At 33.0% G+C, this 21,774-nt stretch overlaps 1 protein-coding gene across 1 annotated transcript in view; it reads right to left on the reverse strand.

Annotated features, from left to right (window-relative positions):
* Nucleotides 1-323: 323 nt before the first annotated feature.
* The window catches only part of DDR2_1 (DNA damage responsive protein), a gene marked incomplete at its 3' end in the record, with an annotated part of 116,867 nt that continues 95,416 nt past the window's right edge, over nucleotides 324-21,774 (reverse strand). Inside the window, exons 9-11 of the mRNA XM_012938737.3 lie at nucleotides 14,231-15,262; nucleotides 3,400-4,055; nucleotides 324-938 (exon numbers count right to left, since the gene is read on the reverse strand). Of these exons, the coding sequence (XP_012794191.1) occupies nucleotides 324-938; nucleotides 3,400-4,055; nucleotides 14,231-15,262 (2,303 nt within the window). The remainder of the gene's footprint in view (nucleotides 939-3,399; nucleotides 4,056-14,230; nucleotides 15,263-21,774) is intronic.

A 21,774-nucleotide genomic window follows, 5' to 3' on the forward strand; every position in this document is an offset into this window, starting at 1 on the left:
GGAAGAGGAAATAGTATCATTGATACTATTATTTGCAGTAGCCAGTAAGAGAACTGCCTTGTTATATCAAACATGTATCCAAATGAATTCCCTGTTCATACTAGAAATAAGGCAAATATACACATAGATTTTTCCATATATATATGCATGATAAATGTTTGTATTTTATGTAATACACAGTCCTATAAAGGTGTTATTCACTACTGCTACTGCTACTACCATTATTATTATGGCTGTTGTCGTTAGTGTTAATTTCTACATAGACAATGATATCTTATAAACATACAGAATAAAATGGTACAGGAGGATCAGATATTGTGTTTTCAATCAATCATGGTATAACAACCACCCCCACCATTTCCATTCGTAGCTCCAGATTCTGTCGATATTGTTGTTATTGCCTCTGTTGCACCTACTGGACTACTACGAGAAAAATTTAGTTCATTTGATGATATCGGTGATGTAATGGTTGTTGATATTGTTGTTGATGGTGATGTAGTTGACAATATCCCTGAATTTATTGAAGTAAGTATTCGTGGCGGTGGAGGAGGAAACGAAGGATAAGTAATTTGTTGTTGTTTCCCTTGTTGATGATTTGCAAGAAAATATGATTGTGCAATTTGTTGTTCATCGTGTTTAGGATTATTATTATCATTATTATTATTTAGTGTAGTTGAAGTATTCATAATAGGGAGGAAATAGTTAGCTTTCAATGTACCCATTATATTTGTATCTGTCATATTTGTTATTCTATGAGAATTATTATCATTATTATTACTATTTACAGTACCGGTCCATGAAGAATCTAAATTATTTAAACATTGTTCGGTAAATGGTGATATCTGTTGAGGTGTCGAATTGATAATAATTGATTGTCGATTATTCGATAATGTTGATGATAATTGCCATGTTGTATTATCATCAGATTGTTTAATAAACTAAAAAAAATGTATCAAAATAGAGAAAAACGACAACATGGTTAATTATTTAGAATGGAATTTGACATTTAAAATAAGTTTCATTTAAAGAATGGATAGATTGTGAGTATAGGAAGTGGAATTCAGGATGCTCATTGTACCCTACTATTCGGGACGTTCTGGATTGTTATTCCTGTATTTCATTATTGATGTTCACATTGAGACCTGAACATGTCATCTTTTACTTCAAACGCTAACGTGTCATCCCATACCAAGGTACTGAGTTCAATCAAATAGCCACCGATTAACTAGTTCGACAGGTATAATATTGATATCAGTATTAGTCAAGACTGATCAAAATTCAGTCTTGAATATCAACAACGAAATAATCTAAACCCTTATTAACAGTGAAATAAGTTTCAATTAAGTTGAAAATATCAGTGGTTAAAAAATTGGACTATGAAGCCTACATGACTAATGTGTTCGCTCCCTATTGGATTTAAATGATTTGTTCTTGATGATAAGTGGAAATGTAGATATTACTGCAAAAACAGATGATGCCGTACAGGAACTGTTAAGTATAGATAATTGAGTGTCAACTTAATGATATGCAGGCTAGATAATCCCCATCAAGACTAAATGTCATGAGTTCGATTCTTGACCGAGAGATGAATGTATAATACTGAAGAGTCATATATTGGGTTGGAACAGAAATCTAGATATTCTGCTTTTCAATGATTGTATAAGTAAAGTCAATCCATGATGTGAAACCTTAAACTCAATAACAATAATTGTTAAATAGTTGGAGAAAATCAACAGAAAACTTTATGATCTAGTGTTTTGCTAGATTACATTGATCAATAAACTGGGTGTATGCATGATCTTGAAGAAATTCATAGGTTCACAGACATGAAAACTCCCGTAATCCGATGTTTTAGTAGTAAATGTTACCATGACAATAAGAACTGGATCCAGAGACTCAAACAGAGGTCAAATTATATAAATAGTATTTGAGGGAGAATCGCCTATTGTAATTCCATAGCCTTGTGAAAACTATAGTCTTACATGAAATCATGGTTGTTAAATTCAAACATATTGACATTAAAAGTAAACCTGGTTAAAAATCTCATTTGCAAGAGTTTAAAACACGCATTTTATATCTACATATAATGTACACCGAATTCTTTGAAATATGTTCGAAATACACTTGATATTGTTTTACTTGAATTTTCCCATTGATGTTTTTGGACTGAAATTGATCAGTCTCTTATTGGCATATGTGCATACTGTGCGTATGCCTCGATATTGCCTAAATTTACAAGCATTATAAGCAAAGATGGATAGTGGCTAGCAGTGGAATCCAGGATGCGCATTTCGTCCTGTTTGGGAATCGTCAGCTGGGTTTACCTGCATCTCAGAGTTGATGTTCACTCTGGGACTCGAACCCAGTACCGTTCGCTTCAAGCACCATCACATTATCCAATTAGCTACTGAGTCCTGATAGCCTCTTGCTTGTACAATGGGGTGAAGTTTAATTCACCTGGTATTGTTTTACTTGAAGCGAACGGTACTGGGTTAGAGTCCCAGGGTGAACATCAACTCTGAGATGCAGGTACATCCAGCTGACGAGTCCCAAACAGGACGAAACGCGCGTCCTGGATTCCACTGCTAGCCACTATCCATCTTTGCTTATTATGTTCGAAATAGTTTATTCCACTTTTGGGGTGATACATATTCATGCCAAGTTGTACTTTATTGATGACTGATTCGTTTTTATGAATAACTTTGATGGAGTTTTGTTCTCTGAACAGGATGGTTTGATCGTGAAGCTTTCATCATTCTTCTGAACAACATCATCAGCACAAACTCCAGGTAGAAGTACTGATGATGTCATTCAGAAGAACGATGAAAGCTCTACGATCAAACTATCCAGCTCATAGAACAAAACTCCATCAAAATCATCCACCTCAGTTACAAATCTTATCCACCATCACAAATGAATAACTATCATATTCTTGAATTGGTCTATGAATTGTGGAAATTCGTTTAATCTAAGGATGAATATTAGATGTTAGATTTACCTTTCAGGATTCACAAACCATAAAAAAATAGAAGTTAATCATAGTTCAAGTTTTGTCTTATGATTGGATTTCATGTATATTGATACATGTCAACAATCTCGAGTAAAATCATGCTTTTTTTTCTTCTAGGAATTAAATTGATTTTATTCGAGTCCATTATACTGATATTAAGTTTTGTCGAAGTGTGTATGTATATCACGTTGTATGTTTTGTATTGTTGATTGAGGTTAGTTTTTATTTCAAAAACTGAAAACATTTGAGAAACTAATAAAAACCAGGGAGCACTAGATAGATACTCCGTCCGTAATATTGAGATGGTCACAGACTGACCATCATAGTTGAATAATAATTGAATGAATGATCGTGAACACTTGTTAATCGTGATACAATGATCTACTTACCTTATATTCAGTTGGCTGTTGTTGACAGTACATTTGTTGTTGTTGTTGTTGTTGTTGTAGAGAGGTCTGTAAATTTGATTGAATTGGTAGATTTATCCCAGTTGTTTGATAGATATTATATAAATCTCCACTTGTTACAGATATAAATCCATTATTGCTAGGAATATTAGTATGATTCAATTGTGGAAATTGATTAGTAGCAAACGATATTCGATTCATCATAGTGCCGCCTCCACCTCCCCCAACATTTCCAATTTGTGAACGTGGAAGAAATAAAAATCCTGTTGCATTTGGTTGATTTACAGTTGATGAATAAAATTGCTCATTATTATTAATATTATTATTACTATTATTATTATTATTTATAGTGTCGTTAGGTAAAATATGCATTTTTGTATGCAATTCATAAGTTGGCCCTCCTGTATTCGATAATGTACTAAGAGGTCCATTGTAATTGGAATTTAAATTAGGCATCAAACCAGATGTTGGATAATGTTGATTATTACCAAGTCTTGAAATAATTGGACGATAATAATTCGATGGAATATTATTATTACCATTATTGTTGTTCTCTCCACAATGAATAGATGCTCCATCTGATAGATCCGATGGTGGTGGTGTAAAGCCGAATATAGATGCACTGGCATATTCAGGACCTGGAAAATGGATAGAGAGAAAATATTTATAGATATATGCATCGGTTCGACTTTCTAATTTTTGCAGTTCTATTAAGAAGCCGTGATCAATGGAGTTCAACCATATCGAGTGTGAGGCATTTATCCGCCCCAATTAATGGAGGATGGTCGCGCATTACTGTGAAGCGGTTAGTGTTACAGTTAAAAGTAATATTAAATCCGTTGAATAGGTGGTGACTCAACAATCTAGTGAATAATCCTAGGACATTTGCCCCCAAATACCCTAGTACGGACAAGGGGGGAGTCCTCTCTACCTCTCGAAATGTTCTCACATAGCCACTCGTATACAGCCACTATCAGGGAAGTCCTACTTACTGCCTTCTCGAGGTGGGGGTGTTCTCTATGAAATTGAGAAGACGAAAAGCGAATGTCTGACGCTTTAATCGACTTGGTGGATGTAGAGGATCCACCTAGGAGAGTTGAAAATCCCTGATTCCAAACCAGTCGTGCACATGGGTTTCAGGATCCTAATGAAACGAATGGCATCTGAACCTTTTGTTGGTCACCGGCTACCATGGGACTCCATCTCCTAACGTTGTTCCACTGCCTAGTGGATTAGACCTCTAAATCAAAGGCTTGAGGAGCGCCCCTATAAGGAAACGAATTGTCTCGGTCTGGGCGCCCGGGCAGTAATTCCAGTCCTCACACAAATCGAATGACAAAGTGTGGTGCATATATATTTGATGCCTTCTTGTACCAATGTTTGCGTGTTTAAATAAATAAATAACCTAAAACGTTTGGATCAATGACTAATCGTTCGGGTTATCCAGTCCTAATTAAAATAAGACTCTGACCATTCCAAATCCCAATATTAACCACTATCCAAAGTAAAGCACTTCTGTCGGGAAAATGACAATGCCAAAAACCTTTTTTTAATTCCGATATAAAAACTCTTCATCAAAAAAATAAACATCATCATGACATTTCTAACTATGAAGGTTGAACATTTTGAAACTGTTTTAGACTATAACATTGAATACTGAATGACACTAGAGTTTACAATTTAGAAATGTATATGATCATAGACATAGAATATATGACTTTCAGACGTGACCGTGTGAAAAGAATAATCTCTGTATAATTTATTTCAAGTTAACTCGTAGATTACAAAGAAACTACTCAAGAGAAATACGTTACATTTTATAAAATAAAAAAATGTAAATTCATTAGGTGTTGTTTGCTTGTATCTTCCTACTAACGTTTAGGACTGCAATTGATTGGTCTCTTATTGGCATATGTGCATCCTAAACAGATTGCCTCGATATTGCCTTAAGTCACAAACTTTACAAGCAAACATGGAAAGTGGCTAGCAGTTGAACCTAGGATAAGTGTTTCGTCCTAGTTGAGACTCGTCAGCTAGATTGCCAAGTGAATTTAAACTTCACTCCTATTGCCCATGCAAATAACTATCAGGGCTTAGTAGCTAAGTGGATAATGTGATGGTGTTTGAAGTGAACGGTACTGGGTTCGAGTCCCAGAGTGAACATCAACTCTGAGATGCAGGTACACCCAGCTGATGAGTCTCAAATGTGACGAAACGTGCGTCCTGGATCCCACTGCTAGCCACTATCCATCCTTGTTTATAAAATAATTTATGTAGCACTTCTCGACGCTCATTAGAAAGTTGCTACTTTTTCTCGCTAAATGTATCTTTTTAAGACATGTGAGAAATTTAATATCAGAATGGAGTTTCATGGACATTCTAGTAATTTTATAATTGAGTTCATGAGTTGAATCCCGCAGGCAGGATTGTGGATGCGCACTGCTCAGGAGTTCCATACTAGGATGGAACGGTTGTCCAGTGCTCCCAGATTTTCCATAGTGGTCTAACTTTAATTGACTCATGAATTCAACTATAGAAATTTAATAAATAAATTTCAAATATCTATCGTTGAAATAAGAAGAATTGGTCCCTAAATTAACCTGATTACTATATATTATAACATTTTTTTAAAATTTAATCTTTAAAAGAAAAAAGGCTTATCAATATATACTGCCAAAAAGTGTTTCTAGGGGAGAAAACAAAAAAGGGATGAAACTATTCTTCAATAATACTGTCGAGATAAAATAAAAACGTGAAATCATGTTTTCGGTTCAATATTACTAGTATTTTTAATTCAGTAGGATAAACATTAATAATAATAATAATAATAATAATAATAATAATAATAATCGTTTTCTTTACAGTGTTATTTTGCTCAAGCATAACACTGATTTTATTTCAATGTGACGATTATACAGGATATTTTTGCATTAATTTAGTGTTATCATCTTCCAGTATAATATAGAGTGTGCATTTTTTGGTGGTAATTGTGCATATTCACCACCACAACAACAACAACATCATCACCCCACCCCAAATATGTAATAAGTGTTAATTTATCAACAAATATGAATAAAATGAATAGATGAGTGTATCGGCTAAACATGGAATAAATTTTCATTTGGATCAGTGTTTGTTCTCTTATTTCTATCATGTAAATCAGTTTTTTTTTTTTCAAGTATGGAATGAATATAGATGATTTGTAAACTGACAAGTAGATTACATTATAAAATGACTTTAATTAAACAAGCACTAAAGACTAAGAATCATTAGATAGATGTTTCACCTTAACATGAGACTCATTAACGAAGTCGGAAATGTGTACGATTGCATCAGTGATAAAATCATCAGAAGATATGAAGGTTCTGTATTTGATCGCTTGGGATGGGATGAAGTATCTGTTTAGTATTCTGGTTGTCTAGTTCAAGTTAATCAGTGACATGAACAATTACATTCGGATGGAACAATGTCTAAAACGACCTCTCCTCATAATGTTAAAAATGATTTTACCAAATAAATATTATGGTAACTCATTTATTGAGTACAAGTTTATGTAACCAACTTTGAGATGGTAGAGAAGATTTGTAGCTCAGATGGATGATTTTGATGGATTTTTGTTGATTGATTTGGTCGTGGAGCTTTCATCATTATTCTGAACGACATCCATCAGCACAAACTTTATGTCGAAGTGAAGTGTTCGAATCAATAGGAGATACAACCAAAATAAAGAAGTAAATAATAACAGGTTAAAGGTCGACAATCACCAATGAAGATCGAGATGTACAAGAAAAGCTGTGAACCATATGTGGAGAAATCCGAACACTTCACTTCTACTTGAAGTTTGTGCTGATAATGTTATTCAGAATAACGACGAAAGCTCCACGATCAAACCAACCAGCTCAGAGAACAAAACTATCTTCGGGTTATACTTCAGATATATGAAGACTATTGACAATACCCAACTGACCAAAGAGAAATATACAAAGCTGGATTCAAACTGGTAATACAGTGGTTGAAACTCAATTACCTTAATTATTCATCTGCCCCTATACACACATCAAATAAATAATACACCTAATATCTATTTAATTCATTTACCCTAGTTTCTAGGTTAAAAAAAAAAAAACTGTAGACATAGAATTTTCAACTCTATTCCCTTCACGAAACACAACTATTCTTTAAATTAACGAACAGTTTTATGTAAGATTCTTATCATGTATCGTTTTACAACTTTTATTTTTCTAGGAAATATTGTCATTCTAAGAAATGAAATATACTACCTGTGTAACCTATTTTTCAAGTGTCCATATATACATAGATATTTGTATCTTATCTTTTGAACTGTCCATAACCTTACATACTTTTTATACTACACAAATGTTGTATATAAATAGATTATAATCATCAGTTTGAATAGAAGACAATATCTATAAATCATTGTTTTCTCATATATATATATATGGAGAAGGTTGGAGAATGCTGGTGGGTAGCCTATACTCATCCACGAGGGGTAACAGGCGTAAGTAAGTAAATAAGTAAATTGATTATGACAACTTTTCCAAAAAACATCTTTAATCACAATGAATACTTATTACAGTTTTATTCATTGTCTTCGAATAACTACTCTCCACAACTCAATAAATAGGACAAACAAACAGGCAAGAAATGAAACAAAAGTTGATTGTCGACAACTGTTTTATACGATTTATTTACCTACTTATTACTTGTGTACACTTATTATTTTTTAAAAAAAGTAAGTTTACAGTCCATGTGCTTTGTTTACTTATCTCTTGGTTTTTTTTTAAATTTACCTTTTCAACTATAGTCATTCCCTCCCCCTCCTCCCCCACTTTTTTCTCCCTTTACTTTGGCGAAAGTTTTTTTTCATAGAAAATAATGGTTGTATTGTTTGTTTGTTTGTTTGTTTTAAGAAAAAAATGCAACGATCAGTAGTACAAGAAAAACTACGAGGGAGAAGGGAGCAAGGGGGAGAACAGGTAGTAAAATTAATAAGATTACAACACCTGAAATAACACAACATAAAAACCAGGACAACAGAGGATATTCTTCATAAAAATAAAGAACAGCAATCAAAGACATGTGTCGGTGACCAATATCACTTGTTAGGTTTAAGTAGTATAAGTGTCACTAAGTAGTAACAGTAGTAGCTTATCTGTAAAAACAGTAGTTACTAATACAATCCTGTTTAGCTGAATTTAATAGTCTGATATCAGTAAAATGAAGTAATTTATGATGCTCATAATTTAGATAAACAATAATGTTTATAAAACCACTATGTATAAATTCACACTGATAAAAGGAAACAATGAGTCAGGAAAGTAAATGAAATGTAGAGTGATGTAGAAAATTATGCGAGATGATTGTAAGTAATGATGTTGAGCAAAAGTAGATAGGAAAGAAGAGGGAGGGTTTTGGACTCGAACAGAAATGTATAGATTAAATATATATGTTTCGATATCATTCATAGACATACTTACACTGGTGTCAACTGTAATTATATTCTTTAAGATGATGATATTTGACTTAGCCCCTATACATGTCTTGTAAGAATGTTTATTACTGAAATATGTATCAAGGAAGTACATGAAACTCATAACTCGAACACTGTCTGTCAAGACCTAGGTTATGACGAATCATCATCTACACTAACTACATCAAGTAGAGTTCATCAGGGTTACGTACTTTCAACCTTCTTTTTCATTGTCACAAACATGCTCCTAAGATTAACTCTTGATTCGTCTGACTTTTCCTATACGAAGACTTTCATTAACTTAGAGCTTACAGATGGTATGATCCTGTTTGGTAAAGACCCTAACAAACTTTGAAAATGTTTGAAATGCGATTCCTAACTTTAACTGTAAAATGACGCTTCATGACTATTCTAAGTCAATATACGGTCTAATCACAGGTAATAAAACTGTTAAGCTCACGATTCGTTCCACTTGTCCTGGAAGTCTTATCAACACTCATGGACAAGACGACTGATGAAGGCTCAGCACATGTTTTAAAAAATGTTCATTTATTTTTAATCAGTTAGTTATAAGCAACTTAGAACCTAGTACATGTATTCATCAACTGAAGTTGCTACAGCAAATAAACATAGCAAGATTAAATTCTCACAAATACCAGAGTAGTAGAAGTAGTTATAATATCAATGGAAATATAAAATATTAGGCATAGGAAATATGATTAAAGAAAGAATAAGTTAGCGGAATGAAATGTACAAAATAATGAATGCATTTACACCACTGAAGACTTATTCTGAGCCATGTCGCCTAATGTATCTCGAAAAACTCACTATAGCAATTCACGAAGACCTCGACCTAGTAGTTTGGTCTATACAACTAACAATATGACTCAGTTCAACAGTGAATTACTTAATGGATTGATGTTACATTTTCATCAGGCATCCACTAAAAACATTCTCATACAATAAGATATTCTTTAATTTCAATCTAATCATTACGATAATTTTCAGTATTATTCATATGTATTAATGTGTATGAACATAAATACATGAATATATTGATAAGATCTTGTTATCTGGTATGGAATAGATAAAAATGACTGTTTTCTTAAATGTTGACATGTAACAGAAGAGTTATTGAATTTTCGGTAAGATTATACTTTATGGAAGACCTTTGAGCAATGTTAAAATAACCTTGGAATATCTACCTACTTATCAGGATTAAATGAGGGTTATAAACCAGTGTAAGGAATTGGGATTAAGATTTACAGTTAATGGTTAGGGTTAGGAGTTACATTTAGGGTTTTCATCACGAACTGACATAAGCTAAAATGCTAAAACTTTATTTAGCCAAATGGATGGGTGAATTTCACTCCAAAATCTGAGAACTGCGATTGGTTCGTCTATAAATCATAGTCTCGCCTAATTTTCGTTTTAATTTAGTAAGAATTAAATTAAATATGTACACTCCATTTATACTATAACCCAGTAACCAGTGTATAGAATATGGTCACTGTTTCTGGCATCTAGTTCTAATGTTTGTTCTTTGCTTTTTACTACTACTACTACTACTACTATGGCTAATAACAGGATTATTTCTTAGGAAAATTAATGGAATTTGTTGTGATAAAGGACATATTCCAGTTTGTTTTACTGATGAATAAACATTACTTAGTTTATATAAGCAAAGATGGATAGTGGCTAGTAGTGGAATCCAGGATGCGCATTTCGTCCTGTTTGGGAATCGTCAGCTGGGTTTACCTGCATCTCAGAGTTGATGTTCACTCTGGGACTCGAACCCAGTACCGTTCGCTTCAAGCACCATCACATTATCCAATTAGCTACTGAGTCCTGATAGCCTCTTGCTTGTACAATGGGGTGAAGTTTAATTCACCTGGTATTGTTTTACTTGAAGCGAACGGTACTGGGTTAGAGTCCCAGAGTGAACATCAACTCTGAGATACAGGTACATCCAGCTGACGAGTTCCAAATAGGACGAAACACGCGTCATGGATTCCACTGCTAGTCACTATCCATCTTCGCCTATAATGTTTTTAAATTAAGGTAATATCGAGGCAATAAGCACAGTGTGCACATATGCCAATAAGAGACTGATCAATTTCAGTCCTAAAGATCAATGGCGATATTCAAGTAAAACAATACCAAGGGGATTACTTGATTCTTCTTTCGTTCTTGCATGTTCACAGTTCCTCATCAACACATCTTGACGCCTTAACACTGTAGACTGATCTCACATATTATTATTATTATTATTATTATTATTATTATTATTATTATTATTATTATTATTATTACGAACATGATGTCTTCCAATTAAAAATTCCGCATGAAATATTAAACGTTGACACATTATTCACATTGTTTTCATCATCACGTAGTCTACTATGTTCGAATGATATGGTGATATCCATAGAATTGATATTGATCTGTACGTTGGACATACAATTATCATCATCATGTTGGGGATGTTAGATCCCCAGAACTCACTTGGTAAATGCCTTAATTTTTGTAATTTTATCTTGAAAATTTGAATTTCTTTGTTTTCGCGCCAAGAGCGCTCTTTTTACCTTCAATGTCATATTTCCCACTTGGGAGAATCTTTAACTCTATTGGTCCGTTGTATATTTTAGTATGCTATTTTGTAACGCTTCCAAGGTCAGTTTTATGCTGTATATATACGTTTGATTTGTGTCTGTTGTTATTGCTCGTGTTTGTGGATACTTTTGGAATATGTTTCCCGTTCCAAACTTCGACTTCTCTCTCTAGTTAGCAGGGCTGGGTGGCATCGAATAGCTTAGCTTGTTGGTCTTTGTTCCGTTCGCAGACTAGGTGAACTCGTAATCGCTTCAAACATAGCACATCATCTTTAGGACACTTTTTATTAGGACTATGTAATACATTCCCACAACTAGCAGTATAATCAGCATCAATTGCTTTTTCTTGAATAACTCCACTATAACAATCATCATTCTCTCCATCAACCTGTTCTAAATCTGTACAACTTATATCAGAATAGTAGTTATTATTTTTAGTACCATTTAATATACTATTGCGAACACTTGTATACAGACTTCCATTATCTTGTATTTGACTGTCTTCTGTATTATCACTGGTGATAGCAGTGATGGCAGAATGAAGTTCGGCATAAAATTATCTATATACAACACATATCACATGTATTACAATAGGAAATCAATTCATGTTGGTACACAGTTATGCATATGTAAACAAGAGAATTATAAGTGTATATGCATATAAATAATGTGTATGTTTGTAAAGTATGCGTATATTTTGTTTGCATGTAACCGAAATGAAGATTTCCGATTTTAAATGCAGAAGGGACATGGAAAAGAAAAGGAAAAGATAGTACTATAGTGTATCGTTCGTCCTTCTATGTGTGTATGCACGAGATTGTTCTATTATTACCATTACCACTCTTTTTATTGCTGTACTGTAATATGTAATATGCCTAATTTGAATGTAACATGGTTACCATGATTACGTAACAAGAACACGTTAAAAACAATGACACAGACAATACACAAGCAAGCTACATATAACATAATTCGAAACTAATATTTGTATTCAATATCTTTTCCGATAAATAAAGTGTACTGATAACAGTATGTATATAAACAGAAGGGATAAATATTTCTCTGAAATCACTGTTGCTGTAAAACTAATTTTGATAAAATTTATTTCCCTCACTTGAGATATCATGGACAGAAAAACCAACAGAAAGCATTCAGCCCAATAACCATTAGAGATGATATTAGATTATCCTCCAATTCTGTCACGAACTAATTTAAGTTGAAAATATGAAATGTTGCATCCCAATTCAAAAATTTACATGTACACCGAGACCCACACGTCTTGGATCCGGTCTCAGTCAGAGTGATGAACAATCACTGTAAATGAGTTTGATACTATAAGCGAAAAAGTTTTTCAGTACCCTTATCACTAATTTCTGATGATAGCCGTAACCAGAAATCACCACCAGTTATAAAACTATAGTTGGGTAAGATTGCAATTAGGCTAAGTCGTTCAAGAGAAAAAAAGATATTGTAAAAGGAAACTTAGTTACTGCACGGAGTAGATGCATTTAAAATCATTTAAATTTCGAAAGCATAAATTATCTATATTTAAAGAGTTGAGTTTCAATATACATAAGTTATTTAGCTAAATAAATCCAACGGGAAAAACACACTTTTGAAAAACTACCACCATCCCTCTAAAATGAACGTTCCAATACATCCGTAGTTTCATACTACTTCAATTATTTTAAGTAATATAAATGGTGAAATATGATATAGCTGTGGTGGCGAGACTATAATTCATGGACGAACCAATCAGCCATAAGATAACAGATCTTGGGTTTTTGCGCGAAATTCACTCATCAATTTGGCAAAATAGAGTTTTGGCATTATAGCTTATATCAGTTCGCGATGAAAACCCTGAATATTATTACTAACCTTAAACGTCAACTGTAAATCACACAGGTTTCTAACGCCACATTTGGTCCTAGTTATTAGGTGGGCACTCTCAAGGTCACTCATAACTTATAGTCTCACCTCTGTGGTTCATAACACAAGAACAACAGTAACTAAATATGGTCAGATCTGTATAACTATGTGAAGAGCCTAGATAAAATTAATTCTCACAACCCAACACACTATCATTCTCACAATCGATTGATCACTGGGTGGTGATCAATACCATGTGTATCAAGTCCTTCTTAGTGCAGACCGAGTGCTATCGATCAAGTTGCAACTTGGTCGACATGACATTGATCACCACACAGTGATCAATCATTTATGAATACATCTCAGTCCTATAGGAAGTCAGTCGCGGCCAGGATAACCCAGTGGTAACATCTCTGACTGTGAAGCTAGGCGACACGGGATCCAATCCGTCAGGGAACATCAGTTCCTTCAAGATTACAGGTACACTTTGCTGACGAGTGCCAAATAGCACGAAACCCGGGTCTAGGGTTTCCTGTTGACTACCTCTAACCACCATCTTACACTATCATTGTGTTTAGACATCGTTTTATGGGTAGTGTTCTAAGACAAACTTAGTTGAGTGAATAATAAAAATGAGGGAATCTACAAAATTACAAATCAGTAACCAATTTCAAATCGATCATTAATCTAAAGAAATAAGTCAAAAAGCTATGAATTATCAACTGATCCATTTATCTTTATGTGCTAGACGAATTGAAAACAGGCATAAATAAATTACCACTAATAAGAAATAATAACACCTATAATCAATAAACGAAAAAGAGAACAATTTAAAACTTACTCATTCCATTTAAACTATTCAAATCATTTCCAACCAATCGATTAGCAGCATTGGTTTGCATATACATACTTGTTGGTTGTTCAGTGATTTGATGGTGATGCTGATCAGTTGTTCCAGGATGATTATGATGATTCATACCAGTACCACCGACAACACCAGTTTGAGGTATACAAGGTAGTAATAAACCATTTGGAAGTGTGGGGGGAGGTGGAGGTGGTAATGGTTGACCAATTGTAGATGCATAATCTAATTTACTTATACGACCATCCCCGATCCCACCAATACTATTAGCACATGCTGTACTGAATAACCTATTATTGTTATTATTTACAATGACTGAATTACTTTCTGTGGCTAAAGTATTACTATTATTATTCATAGTATATTGTAATATGTTATTTGGATGATGTAGAACAGTATGATTGACGCCGACACCGCCAACATTCCCACCATTATTCGATAAACAATTATTATTATTATTATGTACAAAATTATCTGTTGTTGTAGTTGTTAACGTTGTTCTTGTATTAGGTGATAGTGTAGACAAAGATTGTAAAAGTTTTGCAGCTTCTGGAATATTCATTGTATTTACAACATTATAATTTAATAAACTATTCACTCCATGAGGATGATGATTAGTACTTCCACATGTACCAATTAAAGAAAGTGGTGAATAAAATCCACCGGATTGATTAGGTGAAATTCCTGTTGTTTCAACTGTTAATTGTTTACAACATTGATGTTTAAAATGTAAATAATGTTTACATTTTCTCTGTATAATAATTATTATAGCTAGCAAGATGAATAAACAAAGTATAGCACCTAGTACATAAGATACAATGACAATAATTTGAGATAATTGTGATGATGATGCTGACAGTGATGATGATGATGAAGAAGATGCAGAATAATAATTTTCATTATGATTACCAAGATTCTCTTCAGCTGAACGAATTTCATGATTTGATGTAAGTGACTTCTCGTTGCCTACACTCATTGGTGAATGAATTTCTGGATTCATAGGTTTATTAGCTAGAGGAGGAAAAAAGTTACTTGTTTAAAAAACGAAAGAAAAGTAAGAACGATCCACAATCATTAATCTGATAAAGGTGCACACCGATCTGAACCAAAGCAATAACTGACCCTTGAATCTACCAATTTACCTAGTCTTGTGGAAAATTTTATGTTGGTTACATAAAGCGTGTTCTTTTGAAACATATTTATGCACTAATATTCATGACTATCCGCACAATTACCTTACCATATATTAACAGATTTGAATTGGACTTCAACCGAATATCTTTAAATATGGTGCTAGAAATTAATTATCAAATTAGCAAATCATAGAACTTGTAATAAACGTATAAGTGTAGTGAAACATTGATCAATGACTTCTCTTCAAATATGATACGTACATGTAACTATTCACTAAAATAACTAATCAATATATAAGGGGTTTCTGTTCACAGATATCATTGATCTGCTCTATATCCTATCCCTCTTTCTATCGGTTGTTATGCATATTGTAAAGGGTAAAGCATACACACATTAAAGTCAAGTTACAATATGGTCATGTTATTCTCACAACACTTCATCGATAAATGTATTGAATGTAACATTCAGTTTGTAATAACTTGAAATTAACACATCACGAACAATAATCCAAATGAATCTATATTCTGATATTAAACGGTTGAAAGTAGTCGGTAGAAAATCATGTTCGATTTGAATTTTATAGTGATTAATACTCGTCGTCATCATTAGAACATACTTTCAATGCTATTCTTGCATATCCAAATCCCAATCCTCCAACTTCACAATCTCAAATGTGTGATATGGCCTCGAGTCCAGTAAGAAATAACAGTTCTTACAAATTTGCAAATACTATTCATCACTAAACAAAGACAACACCTCGTTTTCGCGGAACATACATCAAATATGTATATTGTTTTCACGTAATATGTATTATATCATTAATGTTATGAATATTTTCCAAAATATTAACACAACAAGTCGAATGAAGTAAGTATATAAAAACAAAGTATTCTAATTAGACTTAATTTATTGTATTAATGAATGTGTGAATATCATTATTTCTCTATTTCTCTTTCTATCCAGAATGTATTTTTATTTTATCGATCTGTCGCATTTTAATCTGTCTGATTTACCACTTTCACTCTCACTCACTCACACACTCTCTCTCTCTCTCTCACACACACACACACACACACTTTAACAAGAAGAAGACCCTTGGAAAATAAGAATGTGTAGAGATTAGAAAAGAAACAATAAGAATTCATGGTAAGTATAGTTAGTAGCAATGATTACCAAGAATTAGGTCTTAACACATTCATGAAAGAAAAGACAATAGAGATATACATAGGAAAGAAAACAAAATAACAAAGGAACTTGATGAAAGGATATAGACAATAAAGAAGATCTGTTTGAAATCTACACTTTATTTATGTTAGTGTTTTTTTCTAATGGATATAGATTCGAAACCATACTACTTAGAAGTAAATTTAGAGATTTTATTGCGCAATTTGAAATGAATAATATGAAGTTCATCAGTTGAACTGGTTAAGACATACTCTACACATGACTAACCATCGTCTAGTCTGATTTTCAATGCTAGTCAACATGGGGGTAGGTTGATAAACATAAAGAGTAGCTCAAACCAAGACGTATGAGCCAGTCCTATAACACTAAGTACGGTGGCAATTAGCCGTGTCACTCGAAGTAGCCACCTGGAAAAGGATGATCAACGAATAGTTTGACAGGAATTGGGAATCGAGTATAGACAATATACCATTTGTGAAACATTTGTCCAAACAAGTTTATTGAACGAAACGTTGAAATTATTTAAATTTCAACCAATGAGATTATCCAATATAAAATTTTCAATAGAACAATGAGAAAATGGAGTTGATCTGAAAAATGTGATGTATTTGCGCTATACATTTCGAACAATCTGGTCACACATTAATACAGCTTTTAGAACGTTGTATAAAAATTGTCAAGAACGAATTCTCAAGTTTATTGAAGCCTTGGCTATTTGTAAATTTAAACCCCCCTTATGTGTACAAAAAAAATTGTCGTAACCTTGAACTTACTTTGGTAATCCTTAAGTCATTCTATGGCCTAGGATAACACAACAATTTCTTATTCTTTCTATACGACGTAAAGTTGTTTCACCCGCCCCCCCCTTGTTGCCTTTTTTTTACCTGAACTTTCATTTAATTGACCTTTATTAATTTTCATATAAAATGCCCTGACAAGTGATCTAGTTGGTTAAGCGCCTGACGCGAGACTGATAGGTCCTGGGTTCGAATCTCGCGGGGGGCGTGATCGTGGATGCGCACTGCTGAGTCCCATATTAGGATGAAATGGCCGTTCAGTGCTCCCAGGTTTTCCATGGTGGTCTAACTTCAATTGGCTAGTGATTTCAATCTGTGAAGTATACGTGTGACTAGATTGTTCGAAATGTATAGCGCAAATACATCACATTCTCCAGATCAACCCCATCTCCTCATTGTTCTATCGAAATTTATAAAATGGACTAATTGGCATAAAAATTTTCACAAATAATGTTTACCACATCTCTGTGCCTACATTCAATCTCAAGGGCAAACGATAAATGAAAAATTATGAATCAATTACACCACTGAAGGCTTGTAATTCAAAATTACTACATATTTCATATTTCTTTTTTTTGCGTTTCCATAGTAGATCTGATATCTCGTAGGAAACAATAACACGTAATTGAATCAAGTAACAGGATACAATGTGTGTGCCAATATGAGATGTGTCAGTTCATGTATTAAATGATAACTGGAGTGATTTAAATTAATCAGTAGTATAAAATTATAATTCAAAATTCCTGGGTATTATCAGTTTTATTTTTCAATGGAAACTTTTGTTTCTTGTTTCTCAATAAAAAATTTTTTAAGAAGTATTAAAACGCATATTATTGTAGACAAGTGTAGACATATATACACACTTAAATTTATTTCTGCAATATAGATCCTTCTACAGAGAAATTTCGCTGTTACTACTCAGAGACAGAAATAACATGTGAAACTTGGAAGGGTACAAACACAGACACTATGACATGTTGTTTTTAAGGGATAGTGGACTTGTTTTTAAAGAAAATCTGTTTACGTCATCAATATTACCACCACCACCACCCCCCTTCCACTAGGGTTTTTAAACCTTGTTTTACTTAGAAGAGAAATATTTAAATTTTTCTACAAATTATCTCAATTCTATGAGTCGGTTTTTACTCATATTGATGTGTAAACACACATATATGTGAAGAGAGTTTTTATCTTATCGTCTGGTGAAAGTTGATTTATTTTGATTTGTAATTGTATCTAACCGCATACCCATCTATCTATCTATCTACTAGCTTACAAACCTTCCTAACTTTCTATCTTTACTACATAGATCTTGTTTTGAGAAGAGAAAATAATAACAATTGAATATAAACGGCTGACAATATTCCTATGATGAAAATTATAATCACCATTGAATTAATTGAGAATCCGATTTTCATCGTAAACTGATATTAGTTCAAAAAGTAATAAAAAAAGGAGAAGGATATTGGACAGATGTTTCATTACATAGTTTGAAACTATATAGCAACAGTGGGGACTCATAATCGCATATATAGGATTGAACGCATTGAATGGGAGGGGGAAAAGGTAACTGTCACACGATGAATAACATACAATTCAACCACTAACAAGTCAAAATCCAATAATCTTCACTTTATGCATTAGTTAATTTATAATATCCACTTGAATTTCACTTAATATTATCAGTGACTTATACTGTCGTATTCTCAACAACTTGACTAATACATCATAGAATCAAAGTTTCTAATTGACATTAGAAAAAAGTCAATATTTCTTATATGAAATACATAATTATTAATGCCAAAGTTTCATTAATAAATTTCTTAGCATTCTTTTTAATGCTCAGTAGAAAGTACGTCTATAAGTTGTAGACAAGGTAAGTACTTCTAACAAGTTTATGAGTGTTTGTTATTCTATGCATCGGATCTGTTGACAAAATGAGTAGTTTATTAGTTTGAGTTCGATTACATTTGAGTATTTTAATTTTCAAGTTATTAGAGTTGTAGTACATCATGAGTATCAATGTGAAACATTCAAGGTGACCATTTTGAAATGATCATTCGAAAAGAACAGAATTTATATATAAGAAATGTTAATCAAAAAAATCAGTGTCCTTACGAGATTTAAAACACCGCATCACGTGAACTGTTGTAACTAATCTATAAATCATGATAGCATTAACTTAACATTGGATGTTTGAGATTCAATAAATGAGTAAAATGAAAATGTCCCAATGTAATCCATGTTTGTGTTGATTATTTGCACAAGATAGTGGTTGTCTGAACTCAGTAGGTCAATGGATAATATGATGGCGTGTCAAGCTAATATTACTGGGTTTGAGTCCCGGAGTGAATATCAACTCTGGAATGGAGGCACACCCAGCTGATGAGTCCCGAATAAGACGGAACGTGCGTCCTGGATTTCACTGCTAGCCACCATTCAAAATAATGTTTCTCTCTTGGATAAGAAAAAGAACCCTATCATCTTAACACAAACTTTTTTTTTCAATATCCGAGATACTTATACTCCTTTTACTCTACTCCACTTTCTCTAACTTGTAAATGAGGAAACCTGAAATAGTGGATTGATAAGAAAATAAATATTGAACATCCACATCATCATTATGATTTTACTAATTGTACATCAACACACATATAACATTCAAACAAATCTATTCATCAATTTCAATTCGTCTGTGTTCAATTATTGAATTTCCTGTTATTACGTCTGAGAGATTGAATACTATCCACTACTTAAAATATCTTTATAATTTAGATTGTGTTAAGTTTTTCAAAGAAAAACCACCTAACAATAAATGTAAAAACAAGAGATTTCGTGTTAGTTTCTTGTTAAAAGGGAGTAACAAAATGATAGTCTTTCATAATGCGAATAACTATACATACACATACATACATCCCCTTTCATAAGTACACATATACAAAGACATAGATACTTACATTAAGGAAGAAGTATATAATGTTCAATGAAATGACGCAATCCCACAGATAACAATGAATGATGCATATGAATAGTTTGAAAGAGAGAGAGAGAGAGAAATAACTAGAGTCAGTCACATACTTCTAGACTTGAAGATGATGATGAAGATCAAGTATATTAATAGTTGATTTCGTGTTTGTTTATACTTCTTATCCAAAATTAATTTATTTCCGATTTATACATTAATAATAGTAGTCTTTATTCCATATAGATATGTAAGAGATGAATAATAAGTAGTTCGTTTATTATTATGAAGAGAGACTGGGAGTGTGAGAATGAATGAGTGAATAGGAAAATAAAGAGAGGCAACAACAATACCACCACAACATCACCGGACAGTTTCATCATCCACTCATTCATAAAGACATCCGTCAAATTAGAGGTATAAGTTCAGAAACACTGAGACATCATATGTGCACGCATATATAACTAGTCATAGCAACTATAATATTTAATCACAAAGTATACGAATCAGGCTTTAGATTTGTATCCTAGTGTTTAAATACTGAGTCCTTAAATACCTCCCCTAAATATCCAACGTATATAATATGTCAGTTTGGGGTTGTGAAGATTGTTAAATTTCATTGAAATCATGGACCGATCAATGTTAGACCACCATTGCAAACCTACAAGCACTGGACGGTCGTTTCGCCCTAGTATGTGCACCTCCGAATCTACCACGAAGAATAGAACCGAGAATCTTCGGTCTTGCTCACGAAATCTTAACCTCTAGACCACTGAGCCAGCATCCAACAGTTTTAATGTCTAATTTCAACCACTCCACGATTTCGTGCGACCATCTTGACCGATTCATGATTCCAATGAAATTCAACAATATCCACAATTTCGAACTGAAAATTATCACTATATATGTATAAACACGTTTACATTGAGCAAGTGTATTGTTGCCATCAATCAGACTATATCTACTCACCCATTTAATACATATTAGTAAGATAATTTAATTAATTATACAAAGGATAAACGAGAGAAAGAGAGAGTAGAAACAGCACAGAAAGAGAGATAAAGAACAGGAACGTTACACAAAGAAAAGAAATAAATTAGATTAAAAGAAAAACGAATAACAGGAATATAGTAGTAGACATGCGCAGTATGCATTGATACTATATATATACGCAAGAATATTTCTATATATATGTAATTATGCAATACAGAGGAATGAATGAATAAACAAACGAATACATTTATTCTTAATTTGACCATATGTAACCAAAGCAGAATAATCAAAGTTTCTGTTTGATAAATTCTACTTCCGATACATGTAAAACGTGAGAGGATGGGAGGTAAAAAGTTATTAGTATGATTATGAACCAAACAAACAGAAAAAAACTAATTAGAATTCCATCATTATCAAGTACCAATTGGTTGTTCGTTATTGATCAGTGTAGG

Source organism: Schistosoma haematobium, chromosome 2 (assembly GCF_000699445.3).
Source record: "Schistosoma haematobium chromosome 2, whole genome shotgun sequence".
Classification (NCBI taxonomy): Eukaryota; Metazoa; Platyhelminthes; class Trematoda; order Strigeidida; family Schistosomatidae; genus Schistosoma; species Schistosoma haematobium.